The sequence below is a fragment of the Elephas maximus genome, chromosome 3 (genome assembly GCF_024166365.1).
Source record: "Elephas maximus indicus isolate mEleMax1 chromosome 3, mEleMax1 primary haplotype, whole genome shotgun sequence".
NCBI classification, from domain to species: Eukaryota; Metazoa; Chordata; class Mammalia; order Proboscidea; family Elephantidae; genus Elephas; species Elephas maximus.
In genome coordinates this window covers 69,440,270-69,464,290 of record NC_064821.1, presented here as the reverse complement: position 1 = coordinate 69,464,290, position 24,021 = coordinate 69,440,270, and the positions used below count along the sequence as shown (strand labels likewise).

At 37.5% G+C, this 24,021-nt stretch overlaps 1 protein-coding gene across 16 annotated transcripts in view; it reads right to left on the bottom strand.

Annotated features, from left to right (window-relative positions):
* EPB41 (erythrocyte membrane protein band 4.1) overlaps positions 1–24,021 on the bottom strand; it is a 223,031-nt gene that overhangs the window by 95,143 nt on the left and 103,867 nt on the right. For all 16 annotated transcript variants that reach the window (XM_049878508.1, XM_049878504.1, XM_049878503.1 and 13 more), the window contains 3 exons: positions 20,686–20,898; positions 17,798–17,902; positions 5,272–5,314 (listed from right to left, as the gene is read on the bottom strand). In XM_049878508.1, the coding sequence (XP_049734465.1) occupies positions 5,272–5,314; positions 17,798–17,902; positions 20,686–20,739 (202 nt within the window). In that variant the 5' untranslated portion in view covers positions 20,740–20,898. The remainder of the gene's footprint in view (positions 1–5,271; positions 5,315–17,797; positions 17,903–20,685; positions 20,899–24,021) is intronic.

The window sequence follows — 24,021 nt, the reverse complement described above, 5'->3', positions numbered from 1 at the left end:
CGGTTCTTACCTTCATGTACTTCTTAGTGTCATCATTTACGTTGGTCAAGTTGTGCAGACTTCACCTGCTTTTGGTATTGCCTTCCCCATCACCAAAAATAATAAGTATCTCTACTATCTAGGGAGTGATTCCTCCTCCCTCTCTCTCTCATCCCTGGTAACCACCAAAGACTGTTGCTTTCTGTATGTATAACTATTCTTGCCTTATTATAAAAGTGAGATCATACAATATTTGTTCTTTTGTGATTGACTTATTCCACTCAGCATAAGGTCCTCTGGATTCATCTGTTATGTTTTGAGAACTCATCATTATTCTTTATAGCTGTGTAGTATTCCACTGTATGTAGGTACCACAATTTGTTTATGCACTCAGCCTTTGATGGGCACTTACGTTGTTTCCACTTTTTGCTATTGTGAATAATGCTGCAGTGAACGTAGGTGTTCTTACGTCTATTTGTGTCACTGCTGCTAGATCTCCACAGCATATATGCAGGAATGGTGTTGACGGATCATAAGGTATCTCTATTTCTAGCTTTTGGAGGAAGTGCCATACCATTTTCCACAGTGGTTGTACCATTTTGCAATTCCACCAGCAGGGATAAGTGTTCCAATCTCCCCACAACCTCACCAGCATCTGCTGTTTTCTGTTTTTTTGATCAGTGCAATTTCTGCAGGGGTAAGACAGGATCCTACTGTAGTTTTGATTTGCACCTCTCTGTCGGAATCGACTCGATGGCACTGGGGGGTTAGGTTAATAGCTAGTGATTGGGAGCATTTTTTCATGTGTTTGTTGGCTGCTTGAATGTCCTGTTTGATATAGAGTCTGTTCATGTATGTCCTTTGCCCATTTTTTAATTGGATTGTTTATCTTCTTGTTGTTAAGATGTTGAAGTTTTCTATATATTTTAGAGATTAGACCGCTATCAGATATGTTGTGCCCAAAGATTTTTTCACAGTCTGTAGGATCTTTTTTTACTCTTTTGATAGTCTTTTGATGCGCATAAGTATTTAACTTTTTGGAGGTACCAGTTATCTAATTTGTCTTCTGTTGTTTGTGCATTCGTAGTTGTGTTTGGTAATCTATTTCTAAAGAAAATTAGGTCCCATAGTTTTGTCCCTATATTATCTTTTAGGACCTTCATAGTTTTAGCTTTAACATTTAGGTCTTTGATTTATTTTGAGTTAGTTTTTCTGCATGGTGTGACATATGGATCCTGTTCCATTTTTCTGATGAGTGGGTAGTTTTAAGCATACTAAAATATTTAATACAGGGTTCCTTTGGAAATAGCCAATATTTTCCTTAAACATTTGAACTAAAAGGCCAGTTGGAGACAATATAACAAAAGTTTCTCAAAGCCTAGCTAGATCCCAATATCTACCACCAACCCAATTCTAACGCTTACTTTTCTGAAAACTTTATATGGCACTTAGAACAGGAAAACAATTCCATAACTGTTTCTCAAAAAAAAAAGCAGGGGTAGTATTTCAGTTTGTACTATAAACCAATATTAAAACACCACCTCTTGTTTCACTTTCTGATATGATAAAATCACAGCAATCCGGCCATTGTTAATTCATAATTTCCCACATAGACGTAAAAAATACAAAGCTGGTCTCTATCCTACCTATGAAAATGCATTAGCTACAGCAAATCAATATTGGAAACAAGATAGCCAAAAGAATGTTAAATATATGTGAATTCAGTGCTTAAGGATTTTAAACATAAATTTAGCTATTTTATAAATGGTCAATTTTTAATTGCAGGAAGAATAGCATTAACGAATCAAATTAGCAACAGTTTACAAAGTACGATCTTTTATCCTTAAGCTCTGTGTTAAATAACTGATTTAAAAAAAAGCTTGATAACACCCAGGATTGGTGGGGAAAACAAGTACCTCCATCCACTGCTGATGGGAATCTAAACTGGTACAACCTTTATGAAGAATAATTTGACAATATCTATCACAAGGGAAAATGTATATACCCTTTCACCCAGCAATTTGATTTCTATAAATGTATTTAAACATATACTCTCAAAAGTGGTCAAATGATATATGTAACAAGGCACTGTTTGTAATAGCAAAAGTCTGGAGATGACTTAAATGTCCTCAGTAGGAGATAAGTTAAATTATAGTTCATCTATACATTGAAAAGCAAACTGATTGCCATCTGGTTACTATGAGTAGGAATCGACTCGGGGCAATGCGTTTATATACTGAAAAGCTAGGTGATCATAAAAAAGAAAGAAGTAGCTCTATATGGGATGATTTCCAACCCATAGTGTTAAGTGAAAAAATAATCAAGGTGAAGAACACCACAAGGAGAAAACTACCATGAGGGTAAACCAAAACCTGTTGCTATCTAGTCAATTCTGACTCATAGTGACCCTATAGGACAGAGTAGAATTTCCCCATAGGGTTTCCAAGAAATGGCTGGTGGATTTGAACTCCCGACCTTTTGGTTAGCAGCTGAGTCTTTATCCACTGGGCAACCAGGGCTCCGCACCATGAAGGTAGGGGATAGGAAAAAAGTATATGTTATTGATATGATTATATATGCATAGAGGAGCCCTGGTGGTGCAATGGTTAAGCGCTTGGCTGCTAACTGAAAGGTGGGTGGTTTGAACCCACCAGTAACTCCTTAGGAGAAAGATGTGGCATCTGCTTCTGTAAAGATTTACAGCCTTGGAAATTCTAAGGGGCAATTTAACTCTGTCCTGCAGGGTCACTGGAAACCCTGGTGGCATAGTGGTTAAGTGCTACGGCTGCTAATCAAAGGGCCGGCAGTTCAAATCCGCCAGGCGCTCCTTGGAAACTCTATGGGGCAGTTCTACTCTGTACTGTAGGGTCACTATGAGTCGGAATTGACTCGACGGCACTGGATTTGGTTCTTTGTTATAGGGTCGCTGCTGGGAGCCAAGCTGCAAGGGCGGCCCCTCTGCACCCACTGCCCCCAGCATAAACATCGAAGAATTCCTGAAAAATCAGGAATATCTCTGTCATCTGTGTTATGTTTCTGTTTCATTTTCAGCCTGTGTATAGCAGAATGTATAAGCATAAAATTCCATTATAGATTTAGGGACCTTTGGAGGGGGGCGTCCTACTCATAATCCCCTGGTGAAATCCCGGGTAGGGACAGCCCGTGTATTACCTGGGGATCAACATGAAGTTGTCTTAGGGGGAAAACCAATAGCTCGACTATGGAAAACAAAAACAGGATGGTGGAATCCTGGTACTTACCGAGGCCCTTTTGTGATTAAACCACCACCCGCACATGATCCCATAAAAGTGGAAAAACAATATTTTGAATTTCTATTGGCAAGAAATTGGGATTATGACGCTGATTGGAGACCATATAGAGTAGAAGGAAGTTTTATTACTCCAAAACCGGCTTGGGGGTGTAGAGATTGGGCTAATTGTCCTTGGCATAATCGTGGACAATATGATGTAACCCAAAGTGGCTGGACTTCAAGAACTTGGCCACCCTGGACAAGATGGACAAAGCCTATGTGGCAATGGTTTTGCAAAAAGATTAATTGTTATAAAAACTGTGGAAGGTATTGCAAGATTAAGCATAAGTGTAAAGCAGTATGAAGTCAATTGTTACTTTGTGTAAAAATAAATCAACAAAAACTCATTGTATTTGTGTGCGTATGCGGAACTGTACTATGTGTCACTTGGAAAATTATGTCTCTGGAAAATGATGTCATCTATGATGATTATATCTTGTACTGCCCCTTTGTTGATCATGCGATGTTATGCTTATGTAAGCTTATGATATAAAAGACCATGTAAAAAATAAAGAAGAGGCTTTTTTTTTCTGCAGAATGAAAATATAAGACACACTACGTCTCATTCTTTTTCGCCAAACTCTACCCTTCCTCTGGTGACCCTGTTCTTTGCTGAGGCTGGCCCCCGGCAGGTCGCTATGAGTTGAAATCCATTAAAAAAAAAGCCTTTGTAACAGATGTCATTCTTTTCTTTGGCCCAATGAAATGTTTACATTTTGATTTCCTATTAAAGTTTATGTTAGGAACATGTCCCCCCCTCCATGTCGAATTAAGGGTTTTTATTATTTTGTAATTTTCTTTTTAATGACAAAGATTTTGGCTCTTTTTCTTAGGAAGAGATTTTTTTCATAGCCAGGAAGATAATCTACTAGATATTTTTCCCCACTAATAGAGTCCTCTTGCACAATCATATGTTCCTGAGTAAAACTGAATATTAAAAGTATTTTCATTGAAAGGTGCTGGGAGCTATGTTTTTCTTACCGTGTTTCAGATATTCTGAATTTTTTTTGCTCTGACTTGCGTTTTAAAACAAGCTTTTATAAAAAAATAGGGGAAAATATGAAGAGTTGCCAGTCCAAAGGGGTGTTTTGTTCTTCTATTTTAAGAAAGTTAAAGCATTTATAAGCAAGGTCTAGAGGAAAACATTTCACCATAATAAAAGTGTTTTCTACTAAGTCACAAATGAAAAAAATTTGACTTCAGTTGGTAGAGTTAAAATTTACTAATCATGATGAATTATAACTATTGCATTTCTTAAGTTTCTTCAAAACTAATCTAAAAAGGACATGTAATCTTTAAACAAGAAAAAAATTGTCTATCTCTTAGCTAGTCCATTGGGCCTGGACTGCAAAATTCTAACCTACACTTTTTTGAACCCAGAATTATTTATCCTTGGACAGCGGTCTGAACAGAGTACACAGTACTAATACATGCTAGAGGGCTTGAAGGGAGGGGCTGAGCCACAATGTCAGAAGGACTATTGGCAAGGAATTCTCATTCTTCCGTTATTTTCTTCTTCCACAGTCCCCTATACTTGAATTTGGAAGGAGACCACAGAAAAGCGACAAAAAGAATTATGAAGAGGAAAACATGGGGAAAGTCCAGAACAATGCAAAAAGAACAGGACTGGGCACTAAACTCCTAATAGCAGACTACCACAGTCGTGATTACTACCATTATTAGAACGGACTGCCATATCCTTTTACTCTTCTCATCTTTGTTCTTGTTCACCTTCTGTTACTCTCAATTGTTCCTATATTCCCCATCTTTGTCTGGTTATAAAAAAAAATCACCAAGATCTTACTTATATATCAATAGTGCCTACCTCTGCTGCATTCTCCTTTCAGGGGAAGGTTTTATTTCAATTTCAAAGCCATATGCAATAGTCATATTCTAAAGTGACTCACTGTCAGAAAATGGCAGGAAATCCTCTGACCAACTGAAAGAAAGAAAGAACTACAAAAAGAGCTATATCCACTTACCACGAATTTGCTTTCTTATTTCTTTGGCAGCATCCAGCCATGTCTGTAAAAAGAAGAAAAGGCATTCACACAGAGCTTCAAAACATGTAAACAACAGAGTACCAGAAGCAGGATCATGGACTATCTTCAAATGGCGCATCCATGTCAACCTACATTTCTCTCAATATTCTTTGCAATAATTTCAAATAGTATAGTGATATTGAGTAGAGAAACAGAATCAGACTGTGGCCTTGAACGGTAGGCTCCGCTACATCCTAGCTGAGTAACTTGGAGAAATACATCGCTCTATACTCCAGTTTCCTCATCTATAAAATACTTTCCTCATCTATAAAATAGGATATTAGCAATAGTAGTAGTACCTACATCATAGAGTTATTGTGAAGATTACTTAATACATGGAAAGCTCTTAGCAAACAGCAAGTAGCACTTAAAATTTTTGTTATCCTGCAAAGACTAGCAAAGACATATACTTAAGAATTAACTGACATCATCCATCGTTTACTTTCCCCTTGAACCTCTGGTCTCCTTTAGGTTTTCTATGTACAGCATCTGGTATATGGTTTCTGCTCAGTTAATGTCTACTGAATGAATGACTATTACATTTTCCCTGACTACTCTTGCCCACAGTAATCTCTCCTTTCACTGTTCTCCAACCCCTTAAAAGTCTGCAACCATTAAGGCAGGACTCCTCAACCCATGGCAGACCTTGCCAAAAAACGGCACTTGAAAACAGCCTCACCATTAACATCTTTCATAGGTCCCTTGAGAGATGTTTAAAGAGAAAAATTTCTAAAGTGAAATGTTTAAGACATTTTTATTGAAGTCTAAGATATATTCAGAAAAGTACACAGAACATAAGTAGATAGATCGGTAATGTATCAGAGTCAACATAACATCACCAGAGCCCTGGTGGCGCAGTGGTTAAGAACTCGGCTGCTAACCAAAAAGTCAGCAGTTCAAATCCACCAGTCGCTCCTTGGAAAAGTACCTCAGGAGTCCGTCTCATGTCTCCTCCCAATCTCTACCTCTTTCCTACACCAAAAGGTTCAATACTGAATTTTAACAGCATTTAGAAAAGAGGAGGAAGGTGCCCCCTCCTCATCTTCCACTGACAAGGGTAGGACACAAGGTAACCATCCCATTTGCCTGACCCAAGGAATGGGCTTGAACACCACAATCTTATGTTCGATTATATACTGCTTCAACAGTTACCACAACAGAAAACAAACCATAGAATATGAACCAGTTTCCTTTTATATAATTGTATCACCCCTCCTGCAATTAGCACAGAAGATAAAGAAATATATGTTAGTAAATACAATGTAATGATAAAATACCGAGCCCTGGTGTCATAGTGGTTAAGAGCTCGGCTGCTAACCAAAAGGTCAGCAGTTCATATCCACCAGCCGCTCCTTGGAAACCCTATGGGGCAAGTTCTACTCTGTCCTATAGGGTCACTATGAGTCAGAACCGACTCAAAGGCACCTAACAACAAAATAACAATGATAAAATTGCCCTATAGATTAAAAGGAACCCCTGGGTAGTACAGTTAATGCATTTGGCTACTAACTAAAAGCCTAGAGGCCCAAGTCCACCCAGAGGTGCCACAGAAGAAAGAACTGGTAATCTATTTCCATAAAACCAGCTGTTGAAAATCCTATGGAGCAACAGTTTTATTCTGACACACATCAGGTCATCATGAGTTGGAGTCAACTCGATGGCGACTGTTTATTTTTATAATGTAAAAATTAAGCACACACTTATTTAAGTCCTGTTAGAAAAGGAGGAACCTGGATGTTTTCTCCTCAGTCACTTATTTAGACTAAAGAATTTTAAGTTTTTACAAGTCCAAAGGCAAAGGAAGACTTTACAATCATCAACTGGTAAGTTTTGTGGAACCTATAAGAACATTGGTTTATATCATGTAATCCAGAATCCTTAATGAAGACTACTTTCTACCACTTTGGAAAAGATATCTCCCCAGCACAGTGAAGCAACCCCATTATTTTTAAGAAAGTATTTCAAGGTAACTGTTAGGGATTGAATTGTGTCCCCCCCCCCAAATATATGTTAAAGTCCTAAGCCCTATTCCTGTGAATGTGACCTTGTTTGGGAAAATAGGGTTTTTCTTTTTTATCAGTTAACAAGGCAATACTGGAGAAGGGTGGGTCCTAAGCCCTTTTTATAAGAGAAGAAACAAGTAGACGAGAGGGACATACAGGGGTAAGACACCACGTAAGTATCTGTCTACAAGCCAAGGAACATCAAGAAACATTCAGGGCTATCAGAAGCTGAAAGAAGACAAGGAAGGATCTTCCCCTAGAGTCAACAGAGAGAAAGAGTATAGCCTTACATACGCCCTGAATTCAGACTCCTAGTCTCTAGAACAGCGAGACAATAAATTCCTGTTTTTTAAAGCCATCTACTTTGTAGTAGTTTGTTATGGCAGCCCTAGGAAACTAAGACGGTAATCTAAAGTTGTCAAGTACTTTCCTGAGAGTCCATCAACCATCCTGACTCTGGGGCTAGAATTCCCATCAATTTAGACACAGGGAGGACAAACTCAGATTTGTGTCAATTACATAAGGGGCCCACCTTATAGAACAAATTTTTGCTTCAGTATCTAGGCCTCTAAGTCAAAAACAAAAACAAAGCATCTCAAAAAGAACAAAAATCAATGTATTCAAGAAATAGGTACTCTCACTTTGGAAACTAATTTGGCGCTTCCTTAAAAAGCTAGAAATAGAACTACTATATGATCCAGCAATCCCACTCCTTGGAATATATCCTAGAGAAATAAGAGCTTTACATGAACAGATATATGCACAACCATGTTCATTGCAGCACTGTTTACAACAGCAAAAAGATGGAAGCAACCAAGGTGCCTATCAATAGATGAATGGATAAGTAAATTATGGTATATTCACACAATGGAGAACTACGCATCAAAAAAGAACAATGATGAATCTATGAAATATTTCATAACATGGAGGAATTTGGAAGGCACTATGCTGAGTGAAATTAGTCAGTTGCAAAAGGACAAATATTGTATGAGACCACTATTATAAGAACTCGAAAAACAGTTTAAACAGAGAAGAAAATAATTCTTTGATGGTTACGAGAGAGGGGAGGGAGGGAAGGAGAGGGATTTTCACTAATTAGATAGTAGATAAGAACTATTTTAGGTGAAGAGAAAGACAACACACAATACAGGAGAGGTCAGCACAACTGGACTAAACCAAAAGCAAAGAAGTGTCCTAAATAACCTGAATGCCTTGAAGGCCAGTGTGGCAGGGGTGGTAGTGTGGGAACCATGGTTTCCGGGGACATCTAAGACAATTGGCATAATAAAATCTATTAAGAAAACATTCTGTATCCCACTTTGGACAGTGGCATCTGGGGTCTGAAATGCTAGCAAACAGCCATCTAAGATGCATCAACGGGTCTCAACCCACCTGGAGCAAAGGGGAATGAAGTACACCAAAGACACAAGGTAATTATGAGCCCAAGAGACAGAAAGGGCCACATAAACCAGAGACTACATCAGCCTGAGACCAGAAGAACTAGATGGTGCCCAGCTACAACCGATGACTGCCCTGACAGGGAACACAACAGAGAACCCCTGAGGGAGTAGGAGAGCAGTGGGATGCAGACCCCAAATTCTTGTAAAAAGACCAGACTTAATGGTCTGACTGAGACTAGAAGGACCCCGGTGGTCATGGTCCCCAGACATTCTGTTAGCCCAAGATAGGAATCATTCCCAAAGCCAACTCTTCAGATAGGGATTGGACTGGAATATGGGATAGAAAATGATACCAGTGAAGAGTGAGCATCTTGAATCAAGTAAACACGTGAGACTATGAGGGCAGCTCCTGTCTGGAGGGGAGATGACAGGGCAGAGGGGGTCAGAAGCTGGCCAAATGGACACAAAAAGAGAGAGTGGAGGGAAGGAGTGTACTGTCTCATTAGAGGGAGAGCAACTAGAAGTATAGTTTTTGTATGAGATACTGACTTGGTTTATAATGTTTCACTTAAAGCACAATAAAAAAAAAGAATAGATACTCTTATGCTCACATTTAAATTAAATATTCATTCAATTCATAGCATTTTACTTAACTAACAAATATTTGAGGAATATCTCCATGTGTTAGGCACTGCAGTTAAAAAAAAAAGATAAAAAATAGTGTTTGTTCTCAAGGAGTTTTCAGCCTAATGGGAGAGGTGGGCAGTAAACAATTTGTTTGTTCTCAGCATGTAAGTGCTATGACAGAGCTAAGCACTGAGTGCTCTAAAAGCACAGAGGAGGTGCTCCAAAATGGATTGGGGATGGTTGCACAACATGATTGATGTAATTGATCTTACTAAGTTATATACATGAAAAATGTTGAACTGGCAAATATTATGTTATCTGTATTTTTACAATAATAAAAAAAATGGATTGGGGATAAGAGGCAGTTAGGAAATGTTTCTTAATCGAATGTTTAAGGGATCTAAATAGTCTTAAAGGACAAACAGGAGTTAGCCAGGCAAAAGAGAGGAAGTAAATAGGAAGGCACAAGAGTATAATAGAAAACAATGCATCTGAGGAGCTGTATTTAGTTTAGCATAGCTGAAGAACCAAGGTAAGGGGGAGAGATGTAAAACTAAAAAGGAAGGTAAGGTCCAGATCATGGAGGGCACAGTATTGCATGCTAAGAAACTTGGACTTTTTCAAGTGCTAGGCAATGGGGAGCCATTGAAGAATTTAAAATAAAGGAGTGGCATGAGTTAGAGGAAGCACAACTGTAGACAGAGACCAAATAAGAGGCTGTTTTTGAGACTAGTAATTGTAGTCCAGAAGAGTGTAATGGCTAAGGGTTTGTAATCAAATAGTCTTGAGTTTCAATCCTATCTCAACCTCTCCACTTTGTATAACACAATCTTTCTGAACCTCAACTTTCTCATATAGAAAACAGATAAAACTACCTTCCTCACAGAGTTATGGTGAGGATTAAATTATTTGATAAATGTAAAAATCACATAGCCAGTACTCAACATATGGTAACTGATATTGATAATCAAAAGGCCTGATGAGATAAAGTCTGTGGCACAGAGAAGATATTTAGGACCTAAAACTGTCAGGACTGAGTACACAGGTAGTTTGAGAAGGGTAGGGTAATGATGAGGAAGGGAAAGTATGATGGTAAAGAATAATTCCCAAGTTACTGGCTTGGGCAATAGATGGATGTGGTACTATTCAATAAAATGGGAAATGTAGGAAAAAAAACAGATGTGATTAATGTCATAGATTGAATCACATCCCTCAAAATTATGTGTCAACTTGGCTATGCCCTGGTTTCTAGTATTGTGTAATTTTCCTCCGTTTTATGATTTGATGTAATTGTCCTCCATTTTGTGGTATTGTATAATTATCCTTCATTTTATGTGCTGTAAATCCTAAACGTCTACATACTGATGAGGTATGATTACAGTGGGCTGTATATTGAGTCACACCCTAAAAAAGGGTATGGTTCAAGACACAGCTTTACTCAAGTCACACCTTTTATCTTACAGAGATAAAAAGAGAAAGAAGTGAGCTGAGGAGATGGACCTAACTACCACCAAGAAAGAAGAGCCAGCAGTGGAACACATCCTTTGGACCCAGGGTCCCTGTGCTAAGAACCTCCTAGATCCAGGGGAAGATTGATGGAGCTCTCCAAGGAACGCTGGGCCCACAAATGTTGAGATGAGACAAGGACCTTCCCCCATAGCTGACAGAGAGAGAAAACCTTCCCCTAGACCTAATGACCTAAATTCAGACTCTAGCCTCCTAAACTGTGAGAGAGTAAATTTCTATTTGTTAAAGCCATCCACCTGTGGTGTTTCTGTTATAGCAATACTAGATAGCTAAGACAATGAGGAAGAAAAAAATTGCAAAAAACTAAAAACAACCCATATGTCCACCAACAGTAGAATGAATACACTGCGGTATATTCATAGAGTATATGACACATTTAAGTGTCTTTGGAAATTCAAGTGGAATATTTCTTTCTTTTTTTTTTTTAATTATGCTTTTTATTTGATAATATTGTTGCTGTCCAAGCTGGTGATCTGACGTGTCACATTCTTCTGGCAGTGAGTATTCTTCCTGTACCTCATAAACTCTTTTAGAATTAAATTAAAATATTCATTTTCCTAGGATAAAATGTATAACCCATGGTAGAAATTCCTTAATTAATTAATTACTTTTATTGTGCTTTAGGTGAAAGCTTACAGAGCAAATTAGGTTCTCATTGAACAATTAATACACATATTATTAGTGACATTGGTTGCCAACCCTGTGATGTGCCAACACTCTCCCCTTCTTGACCTTGGGTTCCTCATTTCCATTCATACAGCTTTCCTGTCCCCTCCTGCCTTCCTGACCTTGCACCTGGGCTGGTGTGCCCATTTGGTCTCATATACATGGTTGAACTATGTGTGTTAGTGTTTGTTTTATAGGCCTGCCTAATCTTTGGCTGAAGGCTAAACCTCAGGAATGACTTCAGTACTGAGTTAAAAGGGTGTCTGGGGGTCATACTCTCGAGGTTTCTCCAGTCTCTGTCAGACCAGTAAGTCTGGTCTTTTTTTATGTGTGTGTGAGTTTGAATTTTGTTCTACATTTTTTTTCCAGCTCTGCCTGGGACCCTCTATTGTGCTCCCTGTCAGAGCATTTGGTGATGGTAGCCAGGCACCATCTAGTTGTGCTAGACTCAGTCTGGTGGAGTATGTGGTACTTGCAGTCCATTAGTCCTTTGGACTAATTTTTCCCTTGTGCTTTTGGTTTTCTTCCTTCTCCCTTGCTCCAGGCAGGTGGGACCAGTAGACATATTTTACATGGCTGGTCACAAGCTTTTAGATCCCAGACACTACTCACCAAAGTAGGGTGTAGAACATTTGCTTTATAAGCTATGTTATGCCAGTTAAGATGTCAGCCTTAGCCCGGTAGCTCCGTCCCTCAGGGAGTTTGGATGTGTCTATGAAGCTTCTACGACTTAGCCTTGGTCAAGCTATGCTTGCTTCCCTAGTATTGTGTACTGTCTTACTCTTCACTGAAGTTACCACTTATCTATTGTCTAGTTAGTACTTTTGCCCTCCCTTATAACCACCACAGATTTGTTTTTTTTCTGTGTGTAAACTTTTTCATGAGTTTTTACGATAGTCTCATACAGTATTTGTCCTTTTGTGATTGACTCATTTCACTCAGAATACTGCCCTCCTAGTTCATCCATGCTGTGAGATGTTTCACAGATTCGTTATTGTTCTTCATCATTGCATAGTATTCCATTTTGTGTATGTACCATAGTTTGTTTATCCATTCATCTGCTGATGGGCACTTAGGTTGTTTCCATCTTTTTGCTATTGTGAATAATGCTGCAATGAACATGAGTGCGCATATGTCTATTTGTGTGACAGCTCTTATTTCTCTAGGATGTACTTCTAAGAGTGGGATAGCTGGGTTGGATGGTATTTATATTTCTAGCTTTTTAAGGAAGCACTGTATTGTCTTCAAAATGGTTATGTCACTTTGCATTCCCATCAGCAGTGCATAAGAGTCCCAATCTCCCTATAACCTCTCCAACATTTGTTATCTTCTGTTTTGTTGATCATGCCAGTAATGTCAGTGTAAGATGTTATCTCATTGTAGTTTTGATTTGCATTTCTTTAATGGTTAGTGATCATGAGCATTTCATCATGTTTCTATAAGCCACCTGAATGTCTTCTTTGGTAAAGTGTCTGTTCATATCCTTCGCCCATTTTGAAACTGGATTATTTGTCTTTTTATTGTAGAGGTGTTGGATTTTCCTATAGATTTTAGAGATTAGACCTCTGTCAGATATGTGATAACCAAAAAATTTTCCCATTCTATAGACCAAGTGAAATATTTCAATAGGTAAGCAGATCCGGTACTAGAAAAGAGATCTAGACCAGAGATAGTAAATTTGGGCACCTTCCCCATATAGGTGGTAGATAAAACAATGGAAGTAGATGAAATCACCCAGGGAGCATACAGCAGAGAGCAAAGAAAGAAACTAAGGATAGACTCTTGGGGTACATATACATTTAAGGGATGGAAAGAGGATAAATTGCTGAGAAGTAAACTGAAAGAGATCAAAGGGAGAAAATAGGAGAGACTTGGATTCATTGTGCCAATAAATCTCTCACAGGGCTATAGAAGTCTGCTTCTGACAACTTTTCCTCTCCTCTCCCCAGACTCAGTCTGGCAATAGGCCTATTATCATGCAGACAGTAAGGAAAGAATGCAAGCAAGCTATTCCATGTGAGGAAAAGTCAATTAACTTTCCTCCTTACTAAACCAGTTGCCAGTCAAGTTGATTCCAACTCATGGTGACCCCATGAAAGGTACCCAATTGTCTATCAACAAAACACACAGATCCAGAAGACCTTAAGGAGAAAAGTTTCACATATTAAGGACAAATCTTTACATACACCAAAAGAAGATACTAGAAACTGGGAATGGTAAGAAGATAAAATATTTTATCTCTAAGTGTATTATGGTTCACATTTTTTTTTCCACACCATGAGGAATTAATTTGGTAGGTAGGAAAAAAAAGACCAAAAAATCAAATGTAAAAATCAAGGAAAGAGGAATAAAAAGCTGAACCAGGTCCTAAGAAGAAAATCACTTAGGAAGGGGCAGCAGGCAAGGAGCTACAGGAATTAATCAACTGTGTAACTCTGAAGAAGCCACTCAGCCTTTATATGCTTCAGGTTTTCTCCTCTATAAAATGAAGGGGATGAGCCTCAAGGGCCCTTATAACTCTAGTATCTTTTGTATTTTCAGAATGACAGAAAACTTAGGTAAGTAACAATAACTTTTACAGATTTGAATAATTTCATTAATATCTACATACTATACAGAGGTATTATCTGAAAATTTGGCTTATTGACAGTAGATATATAAGGAATGGTAAATTAAAATAGTCAATTTTACATAGCTGTACACCGTTCTGCAGTATACTCTTTATGTAAGAAAAGATCAGCTAGATTATCCAACCTGAAGAATGCTCCAGGATGCACCTCTAGATTATAATGCACACATCTATTTTTTTTTTTTTTATGCCTAGGCCTTGGTTAGTTGCTCATTTCATTTTTAAATAATAATATTATCACAATAAAAATGATAATAGTTAACTTTATTATTGAGTGTTTAGTACATGCCAGGTACCCTTCTACACGCTTTAATACAGATCACCTCATTTTCACTCCCATTTTATTAATGAGGAAACAGAGGTACAAGTAACTTATCACAACTAAAAAGTTGGCAAAGCTATTCTCTAAAGCAGAAAAATATGTCTCATTCTTTCAACAAACACTTATTGTGTGCCTACCACACTCAGGCTAGGCAATGTGCTAGACAAGGAACTCTTGAAGAAATACATAGTCTGGTAAGGAATACAGACATGAGCCCAGAAAAAGTGATAGAAAGTCAACTGACACAAAAGTATATCACTGTGAAATTTCAGAACTCTAAAGGCGTTTAAAAAAAGATTCTACCAGCTTGATTCTACAATGGACTAGGGGTTGGGAAAAGGTCATACAAAGGATCAAAAATCAGAATGGCTTTGGATTTCTCAACAGCAACACTCGAAGCTGGAAGACAATGAACCAATGCCTTCAAAATTCTGAAGGCAAATAATTTCAAACCTAAAGTTCTGTACCCAACCAAACTAACAATCGAATGTGACATTTTCCAGACACGTCTCAAAAAGATTACATCTCATGTATCATCTTTCAGAAGAACCAAAAAAAAAAAACAAACCTATTGCCGTCGAGTCAATTCTGACTCAGAGCTCTCTACCAAAACACGAGGAAAAGCTAGGAGAAAGAGAACAGGAGAAACATTACAGGTCAAGGGAAAAGCAAATCCTCAGAATGAGGGTGGTGGGAAATATCAGGGACTGCTGTGTATTGGAGCCATTGAGCCAGGCAGAGTGATGCGCAAGCATCCAGATTGCAGCAGTATGATTTAACATATTGAGGAAGGACTGTCATTAACAAAATGCCTTTTGCTACTACACTGTCCTTTTAAACTGACAATGCTAGCAATACTAAAGCTTTCTCCAAATTCATTTTTATACAAGATTCACCTGGGCCATGTGCTAATGAAGCTCCTGTTTCCCTTGCATGTCCCGCTTCTTGGATCAGTGAAGGACTCTGGTTTTAATCCAGTGAAATACTCTGCTTTGACCTATTCCTGAGAGCTTGGGGTTGGCCATGATGACCTTAGAAACAGAAAACACAGAGCAGCCCATTCCCACTGACCCAGTTACTGCTGGGTATCCTGTAAGAACCTGGCTCATTCTACAGACCTAGCAGATGCTAGATGTCTTCAGGATTCATTTGCCCACTGACCTTCCCAGAAGGAGCTCTTCCAGCCTGTCAGTGAAGTTTAAGACAGATTGTGATTCAGATATATAAGGTTTTCTTTCCTGAAACACCTTATCTCAGTGGGGTAATAATGTTCTTTTCTTACACAGCCAGGTTTGTACTTTGCTATTCAGCTCTTAACAACACTTTATACATAAATATATAAATGAATATAAATAAAGCAGTTTAATATTTGCTCATTAAAAAATAAGTAAGACAGTGAAAACCACTATTAAGGAACAATAGTGAGAAGCTTTTGCCCAGTGTGGGGCCTAGAAGCTCAACTGCAAGTAGATAGGATTTCCTCTGTCTTTAGCTGAGCTGGATCCTAGAAATTTAAGCATACCTGGCTCATAGAAAAAATATTTCCAGCTATATTAAACAAATAGGTACTTACTGATTTTATTTACATGTCAAATTCAAGTGCTCTCAATTATTCTCAAATTAACTTTTTTTTCCCCCCCCATAATATAACAACATTCAACTTCTGGGAATCAAAACATCTTGCTGAGCTTGTATAACATAAAATACTTTCCATAATATTTTCCTTGATTCATGGGAGAATTTTCTAGCTTAAAGTTGCAGAAAGTTTTTTCATTGTATTTTATGGATATTGTTTTGTTTTCCTTGCTAATGGAAAAGAGAAGCTTTACTACAAGCTGGCTTGAGCCTTTAGGGAGACAGAGTAACAAGTTAAAAAAAAAAACAAGTAAATCCTTAAAATTATTAATTCAGTCCTGACAGCAATAGTTCCTCTCTTTGCATCAAAAGTCATCCATAGAAGAAGCAAACTGTTGTAAACTGCGGTAGCTACTAGGTATATTCTACCAAAAGATTTTGTTTAGGCAAAAGGTTTTTCCATGTCTTCTAGTTTGCTTGATCTAACCTAAATACCCCAATCTACAGAGTTTGCAGTTCTTAAAGGCTATTGCCCCTCAACTCTTCTTAATAAATTGAAATCATCTTGGGGAAAGAACCAACTAAAACGGCTTAAATGTATTATATAAAAGGCTTTCTCTCCATGACCTGGCCCCCATGTACCTCTCCAGATTTATCTATTACTCTCTATGTTTCAGCCAGGCTAGGTGGCTCTCAGGTGCTTAAATGATACTCTCTTAACTCCCAGCCTTTACACAAGCCATTCTCTCTTCACTTCACTTGTTCATTTATCCTTCAGGTCTGAGCTTAGGCATCATCTTCCCAGAGTAGACCTCCCTGGCCATACCCTTCCATGACATACTGTACTTCCTTCCTCTTGTGTAATGCTCACTGTACCAGTAATTAATGTTTTCTTCATGCTAAACTGTAAGCTCCAGAGGGTAGGGGCCATGTCTACTTTGTTCACAGCTGTATCCGTATCGCCTAGCAAAGCAGCTGCAATATTTGTTAAAGTGAACAAAAGTTTTCATCATTAGATTCTAAACACACTTTAATTTGTGTTTAACTTTTTGCAATTTTCATTTAATTGCCCAAGAAATAATTCAGTATTCTGAGGTAAATACCTGACTTTTCAACCTTTCTTCCCACCTTCATGCTCTCACCCTTTCACTTCCTTCAAAAGTGAATAACTTTAGACTGGAAGAAAATGTCAGAATCTTGTATGACTGTTTCAGTAATATTGAGACTTTATTCTCTTTTGTAATGTTATTCTCAAATTATAGTATAATCATATATCACATTATAACTGTATAATTATAATGTAATATCATAATTATGGCATACTTATAATATTAATTATAGACCATCCAACCAATATTTATTATGGACCTCCTACATGTTAGGTACATTCATTGCATAATATCTATTTACTACTTGTATGTATTTACAGATACCTATTTACTACTCAGGACATCATACTGCTTTACTTTCTCCGCCTTTTTAAAAATATACAGTAGATGCTTCCTCTCAATGATAGAATACACCAGCAAGGGTCTTTTCTCTAAAATGTTAATTCTTGAGGGAAAATAGCAAAAAAACCTAAGAAACAACAATAGACAGGAACAACACCAAGTACACTGTGACTTGGAGAGGCAGGAATAAACACATTCTTAAAACAACAAAAGAATTAAACCAACTTTTTTAGTCAGCTTCTTAATGTTACAAGCAGTCTCCTTACCTTTGAGGTTGCATTATCCCAAAAAGCTAGACCAAAGTAGTCTTCTTCCAAAAGATTGAGGTGCTCACATACTCGTTTAAGTAAGTCTTGTCCCTTGGCATGTTTCTGCAAAGATATACATATTTTAGTTGAGGTTTCCTTTTATCCCCACATTCATCAACAAATAAAATAAAATGTTGCCTTCCCATTTCCTCTTTAGGCTTGGTTACTAACAAACTTTCAGAAGGCTATACAATCTAACTAGAACAATATGAGTTACAGAAAGTCTGTTTCTCAGTTTGTCAGCATACATATGTGACACTCCTACAGTGACTTGGTAAAAGTGCTACAAAATTCAAAGCAAATCCCCATTCCCTCCATCCACCATCCATCACCCCGTCCCAAACATCATATTCTTTATTTTTCGTACAATATTTCCTGGAGCATGCTATGGGCTACTGTTAGTCACCATGACCACCTGAATTAGTTGAATCAATTGTCAACTCTGACAGTTAACGGTGGCTGTGGAGATCACTAGATTCCCTGCCATGCACAGACCCAATGTCCCAAGAGACAATCTGAAAAAAAAAAAAAAAAAAGCTATAAAATGTAAAACTCTAGATACCTTACAGACAGTACCAGTTTAAATGGCTTTTTAAGTTGTGCTATGAATCCTTTTCTTTTTAATTCTTTACCTAGAAAAACAAACCACCTCTACATTTGGGTGTTTGTACTCCCATCTAGGGAGGAAATACCCTAGCCTAGAGGCTGAGATTTAGGGTCAAAAACTCCTGGCTCCTGCAATTATTAGCTAAGCAACCTGAGTTGATTTAATGAACTTTGCTGAAAGTTAGCTTTCTCATCTGTAAAATGATGAGAACATTTTCACCTGCTGTACCTACCTATTGGAATTGCCGAAAAAAATCAAACTCACTAGTACCTTTTGAGAAATACATACGAAAATACTTCAAAAAATTAGAAATCATTTTTTGGCACACATACCTGACATGTCTTTCCATCAATGAGCTCAATTATTTTTAAGGACTATTAATAATTCACATAAAGGAGCCTGATGGTGCAAGAGTTAAGTGCTCAGTTGCTAACTGAAAGGTTGGTGGTTCAAACCCACGCAGTTGCTCAGTGGGAGAAAAGACCTAGCAATCTGCTCCCATAAAGATTATAGCCTAGAAAACTCTATGAAGCAATTCAACTTTGTCACATGGGATTGACATGAGTCGAAGTAGACTCATTGGAACCTAAAAACAACAGTAATTCCCACAGATGTTAGCTCATTTTCAGACTTAACCCATCCACATTATATCATTTTCTTCAATATAGAAGTTGATTTGGGAATTATTCATGTATAGGTCTCTAATTCTTTATAATTCCAAAACCAGAAGTTCTAAAAAAAAAAAAATTTGTTTCTGTCTTAAGTTTTCACTATGAGTTCACTTGAAGGCAAATTCTAACCTAAACTGTTGTGAGGCCATTTATGATCTTCATTTATCCCTCTTAGAATGACTCTTCATATACTTTTTGTCAGATATAATCTGTTTGATCACATGGATGCTGTTATAGACACTTCTGCATATATTATGAAATATGCAGAATATACACTTATTATTGCCTTTTTAAAATCTAAGATATTCTGAATTCTGAAACACATCTGCCCCCAAGGGATTTTTGTGCAGTGGTTAAGTGCTCAGCTCCTAACTGAAAGGTCAGAGGTTCAAATCCACCAGCCGCTCCATGGAAGAAAGACGTGGCATCTGTTTCGTAAAGATTACAAGCCTTGGAAACCCAATGGGGCAGTTCTACTATGTCATATAAGGTCACTGTGAGTAGGAATCGACTTGAGGGCAGTGTGTTTGGTTTTGGGTTTTATATCTGGATCTTGGCCTGCATGGGAAGAATGAGTGGAAAAGTTTTTCCCATTTTCCAATTTAGCTAGTATTGAGAAGCAGAAAAAGCAAACCCTAGGTCTTTTCTAGCTATCAGGTATAGCAGCTGTTTTTAAAGCTCAGTAGTACAGTTTTCTTGATATCCTTTTCAAAACATGACAGCAAATATCTATGAATAAATATGATGTGATTTTTAGACTATTTGTGTTTGGATATATTTGCATTTGTATATAAATAATTCAATCACGAAAGACTTTGTTGAATACATAAGATACAAGTGAATTATGTTTTATCAATAAAAGCTATTTTAGTAGCAATCACAAGTTTGTTGATATATCAAGTATATCGTAAGTGATAACTAATGTTCTAGTTTAAAAAAAAGATTAATAGATGTTTAAGGATTTTGAACTGTCTTGAAGGAGTAAAAAGGGTAACTAAAAAACTCTGATATTTTATTCAATTCTAATTTAATTCCTCATTTTTCAGAAAGTAATAAGAGAATTTTAAGAAATGTCATCACTTGATTTAAAATTTTTACATCTATCTCATGGTGCTAAAGAAAAATATTAAGTAAACTAAGGCTTACTAAGGTTTATCTTTGGAAGACCAGAAATGTTATGTATAGTAATTTTGGGGGGTAAATTAATTATGGAGATAGCTGGAATAATTATCAGAAACTGAGCCTATCCTGGGAAATCTAGTCATGGAAAGTTACTCTGCAAATAACAAACCTATGCTTTTTTTTTTAACAAAATTACTTTTACTATAAAAGTAATACATGATCATGTCACACTATTTTGGCAGATAAAGAAAAAATAGAAGAAAATAAGACTCATAATGCCCCCATACCCACTTAGAGAAAATCACTATTAACATTACAGTCCATAGATACAGTCCATAGATACAGTTATTAGAGGGGGTCTTATCTCAGGCTATGGCACCACTTACCCACCCCTACATGGAACAATCTGTAAGAATTCTGACTACTGGAAGTTAAAATGCACTCACCTCCACAACACATTCATAGACTGTGTCATCCAACAAAGAAACCTTGCAGTGCATGTTTCTTTGTCTTCTGATTGATTTCTGGGAAGCTTTTAATTCCCTTTCTGCTTTTGATTCAGGACTTTCTTCTTTTACTTCTATGTTGCAGCACTCTTCAAGTCCTCCTCCTTCCTTAGTTTCAAAATCTGGATCTTCTCTGCGTTCTTCCTGCGCAGGCTACATAACCACAACATTGCCAAGTCAATAATAAAGACATTTCACATAACATGCTATATAAATTTTTGCCTATAATAATGCTACCAATAAAAAAACTAACTGAAGAAGAAAACTGTTAAAACAAATATAAGAAAGTGATATTAAGGTTAAATAATTATTTTCCCATAAAGGATCATATGACCCCCCCATCCCACACCACCCCTCCAAAAAAAAAATCTACAGACTGCTATTCTTAAAACCCTTCAGATAGAAGAATTCTATCTTTCAAAGCAATAAATAATGGTTTCAGGTAAACCAGAGGACACCAGTCTATTGCTGTCAGCATTATATATTCTTCCTGACTATACCATTATATGATGTTATTAAAATCTTATCAAAACTTTAAAATCTCTACCCTATGCTAATCAAGTTTAGTAAGGCAGATTTATGAACTGCAAAATGAGATGCGATTTGTCACATACTCTAAATGTTATAAATGGCTGAGAGGGGTGGCTAGGGACCAATTTTAGAGCATAAAGCGACATATGTAATAGGCTAAATGCTATAACTGCCAGTTAGCTCCTTCCTATCAGGTATCAACCATACTCAAGAAGATTCAAAGAAAAAAAAAGAGAGACTGAAATCTGGGTCTCCTAGCGTAACCAGTAAGTCATCACAAAGTAATACAGGGAATTGGGACAACATTTTGGTGTATACTGTCTGACTTCCAGGAGCCCTGGTATTGCAGTGGTTAAGAGTTCAGCTGCTAATCAAAAGGACGGCAGTTCAAATCCACTGGACTCTCCTTGGAAACCATATGGGGCAGTTCTTCTCCGTCCTATAGGGTCTCTATGAGTCAGAATCAGCTCATCAGCAATGGATTTGGTTTTGATTTGCGTGTGACTTCTAACACACAGAAACTTCTGAAAGATTCTTAAAAAACTAATTCTTTTCTTTCAAAAGAAAAAAAAATGGTATATTTAAGAAAAAGGGTTTAATTATTTGGTCCTGCATCAGATACTGGAAGTGGCCTTAAAGGTTCCTTCTCATCCTGCACGACCCTCTTAAATGTAACTCTTCAGAGAGGCCTTCATTGGCTATCCTGTCTACCATATCTCCACTCTACTATTCTTCATGTCAGCACCCTGTCTGTGGCCTTCATAATATTTACTACAATAAATATTATTTTGTATTTACAAACTTTTTGTCTTCTCCATTAGACTATAATTTCCACAAGGGTAGGGAAGATGTTTGTTTACTAATAGTAACCAAACACTTCTATAGCATTTACAATGGGCTAGTTACTAGTCTAAAAGCATTAGTTATATGAACTTATTTAATCCTTATAACACTCTGCGAGGAGGGTACTATAATCATTCCCATTTCAGAGATGTGAAACTGCGACCAGAGAAGTTAAAGTAACTCGCCTAGGATCACCACAGTCAATAAGTTACATACCAGTCTGGCTCCAGAACCCATGATCTTAAACCTCTTCATCATATTGTAGTTTTTGTTTACAAATGCATATCAAGCCTAGGGCTTGGTACACATAGTAGGTATTCAATAAATATTGGTTGAATGAATAAATAAACATTAAAAACTGACATATGACTTCTAAAAAATAATCTAATGTACCCTGGGTGAAAGCTGGTACAGACCTATAATGTAGATGCATTTTTTATAAAAACTATGTAATGTTCACCAACAGATGAATGGATAAACAAAATGTGGTACATACATAAAATGGAATACTACTTGTCATGGATTGAATTGTGTCCCCCCAAAATATGTGTCAACTTGGCTAGGCCATGATTCCCAGTATTGTGTGACTGTCCACCATTTTGTCATCTGACGTGATTTTCCTATGTGTTGTAAATCCTGTCTTTATGGAGTTAATGAAGCAGGATTAGAGGCAGTTATGGAAACCCTGGTGGCGTTGCGGTTAACAGCAACAGCTGCTAACCAAAAAGTTGACAGTTTGAATGCACCAAGCAGTCCTTGGAAACTGTATGGGGCAATTCTACTCTGTCCTATAGGGTCTCTATGAGTCAGAATCAGCTTGATGGCGGTGGGTTTGGGGTTTTTTTTTTTTTTGGATATTAATGAAGCAGGACTCAATCTACAAGATTAGGTTGTATCTTAAGTCAATCTCTTTTGAGATATAAAAAAGAGAAGCAAGCAGGGAAACAGGGACTTCATACCACCAAGAAACAGCATCAGGAGCAGAATCCTTTTGTACCTGGGGTTCTTGCACTGAGAAGCTCCTAGACTAGGGGAAGATCGATGACAAGGACCTTCCCTCAGAACGCACAGAGAAAGAAAGCCTTCCCCTGGAACTGATACCCTGATTTTGGATTTCTAGCCTTTTTTTTTTTTTAAACGGTGAGAAAATAATTCTCTTTGTTAAAGCCATCCACTGTGGTATTTCTGTTACAGCAGCACTAGATAACTAAGACACTATATATACAGTAGGAGAAATGTAAGTCTTGATACATGCTACAATATGGATGGACCTAGAAGACATCATACTGAGTGAAATAAGCCAATCACAAAAGGACAAATATCATATGATCTCACTTATATAAAAAGACAAGAAAAGGCAAATGTGCAGAGACCACACTTAATTAGTGGTTACCAGGGGCAGGAAGGAGGGGGAAAAGAAGAGTTAACAGTGATGGGAAAATCCGCATCAACTAAGGGTGAGGCTATATAGCTGATTATTGTAATCACTGTCAATAAGTTGTGTACCTGTAAAAAGTTGAGCCGGCAAAAGTTTGTGATAGATACATTTACAAAAACAAACAAAAAAACAGTAGCTGCTAAGGCTGCTTACGTACAACCAAACACCTCATGGGATTTGGTTCCTTGGTTTGGGAGATTAGGGTCATGGTTTCATGGGACATCCCAGTTAACAGGCTTAATGACGTGTTTAGTGCTTCTGTTCTACCTCCTAGTTAGTTGCATAGTGCATGTGGTCTTAAAAGCTTGAAAGCAGGCATCCAAAGCACAACAATTGGTCTCTGTTCATCTGAAGCAAGACAGTAAGAAGAAGAATCAGGAATAGGAGGAGGATAAGGAATGTGTGGCTAACCGCCTCCATGAACAACTGCCTCCTTTGCCATGAGATCAGAACTGGATGCTGCC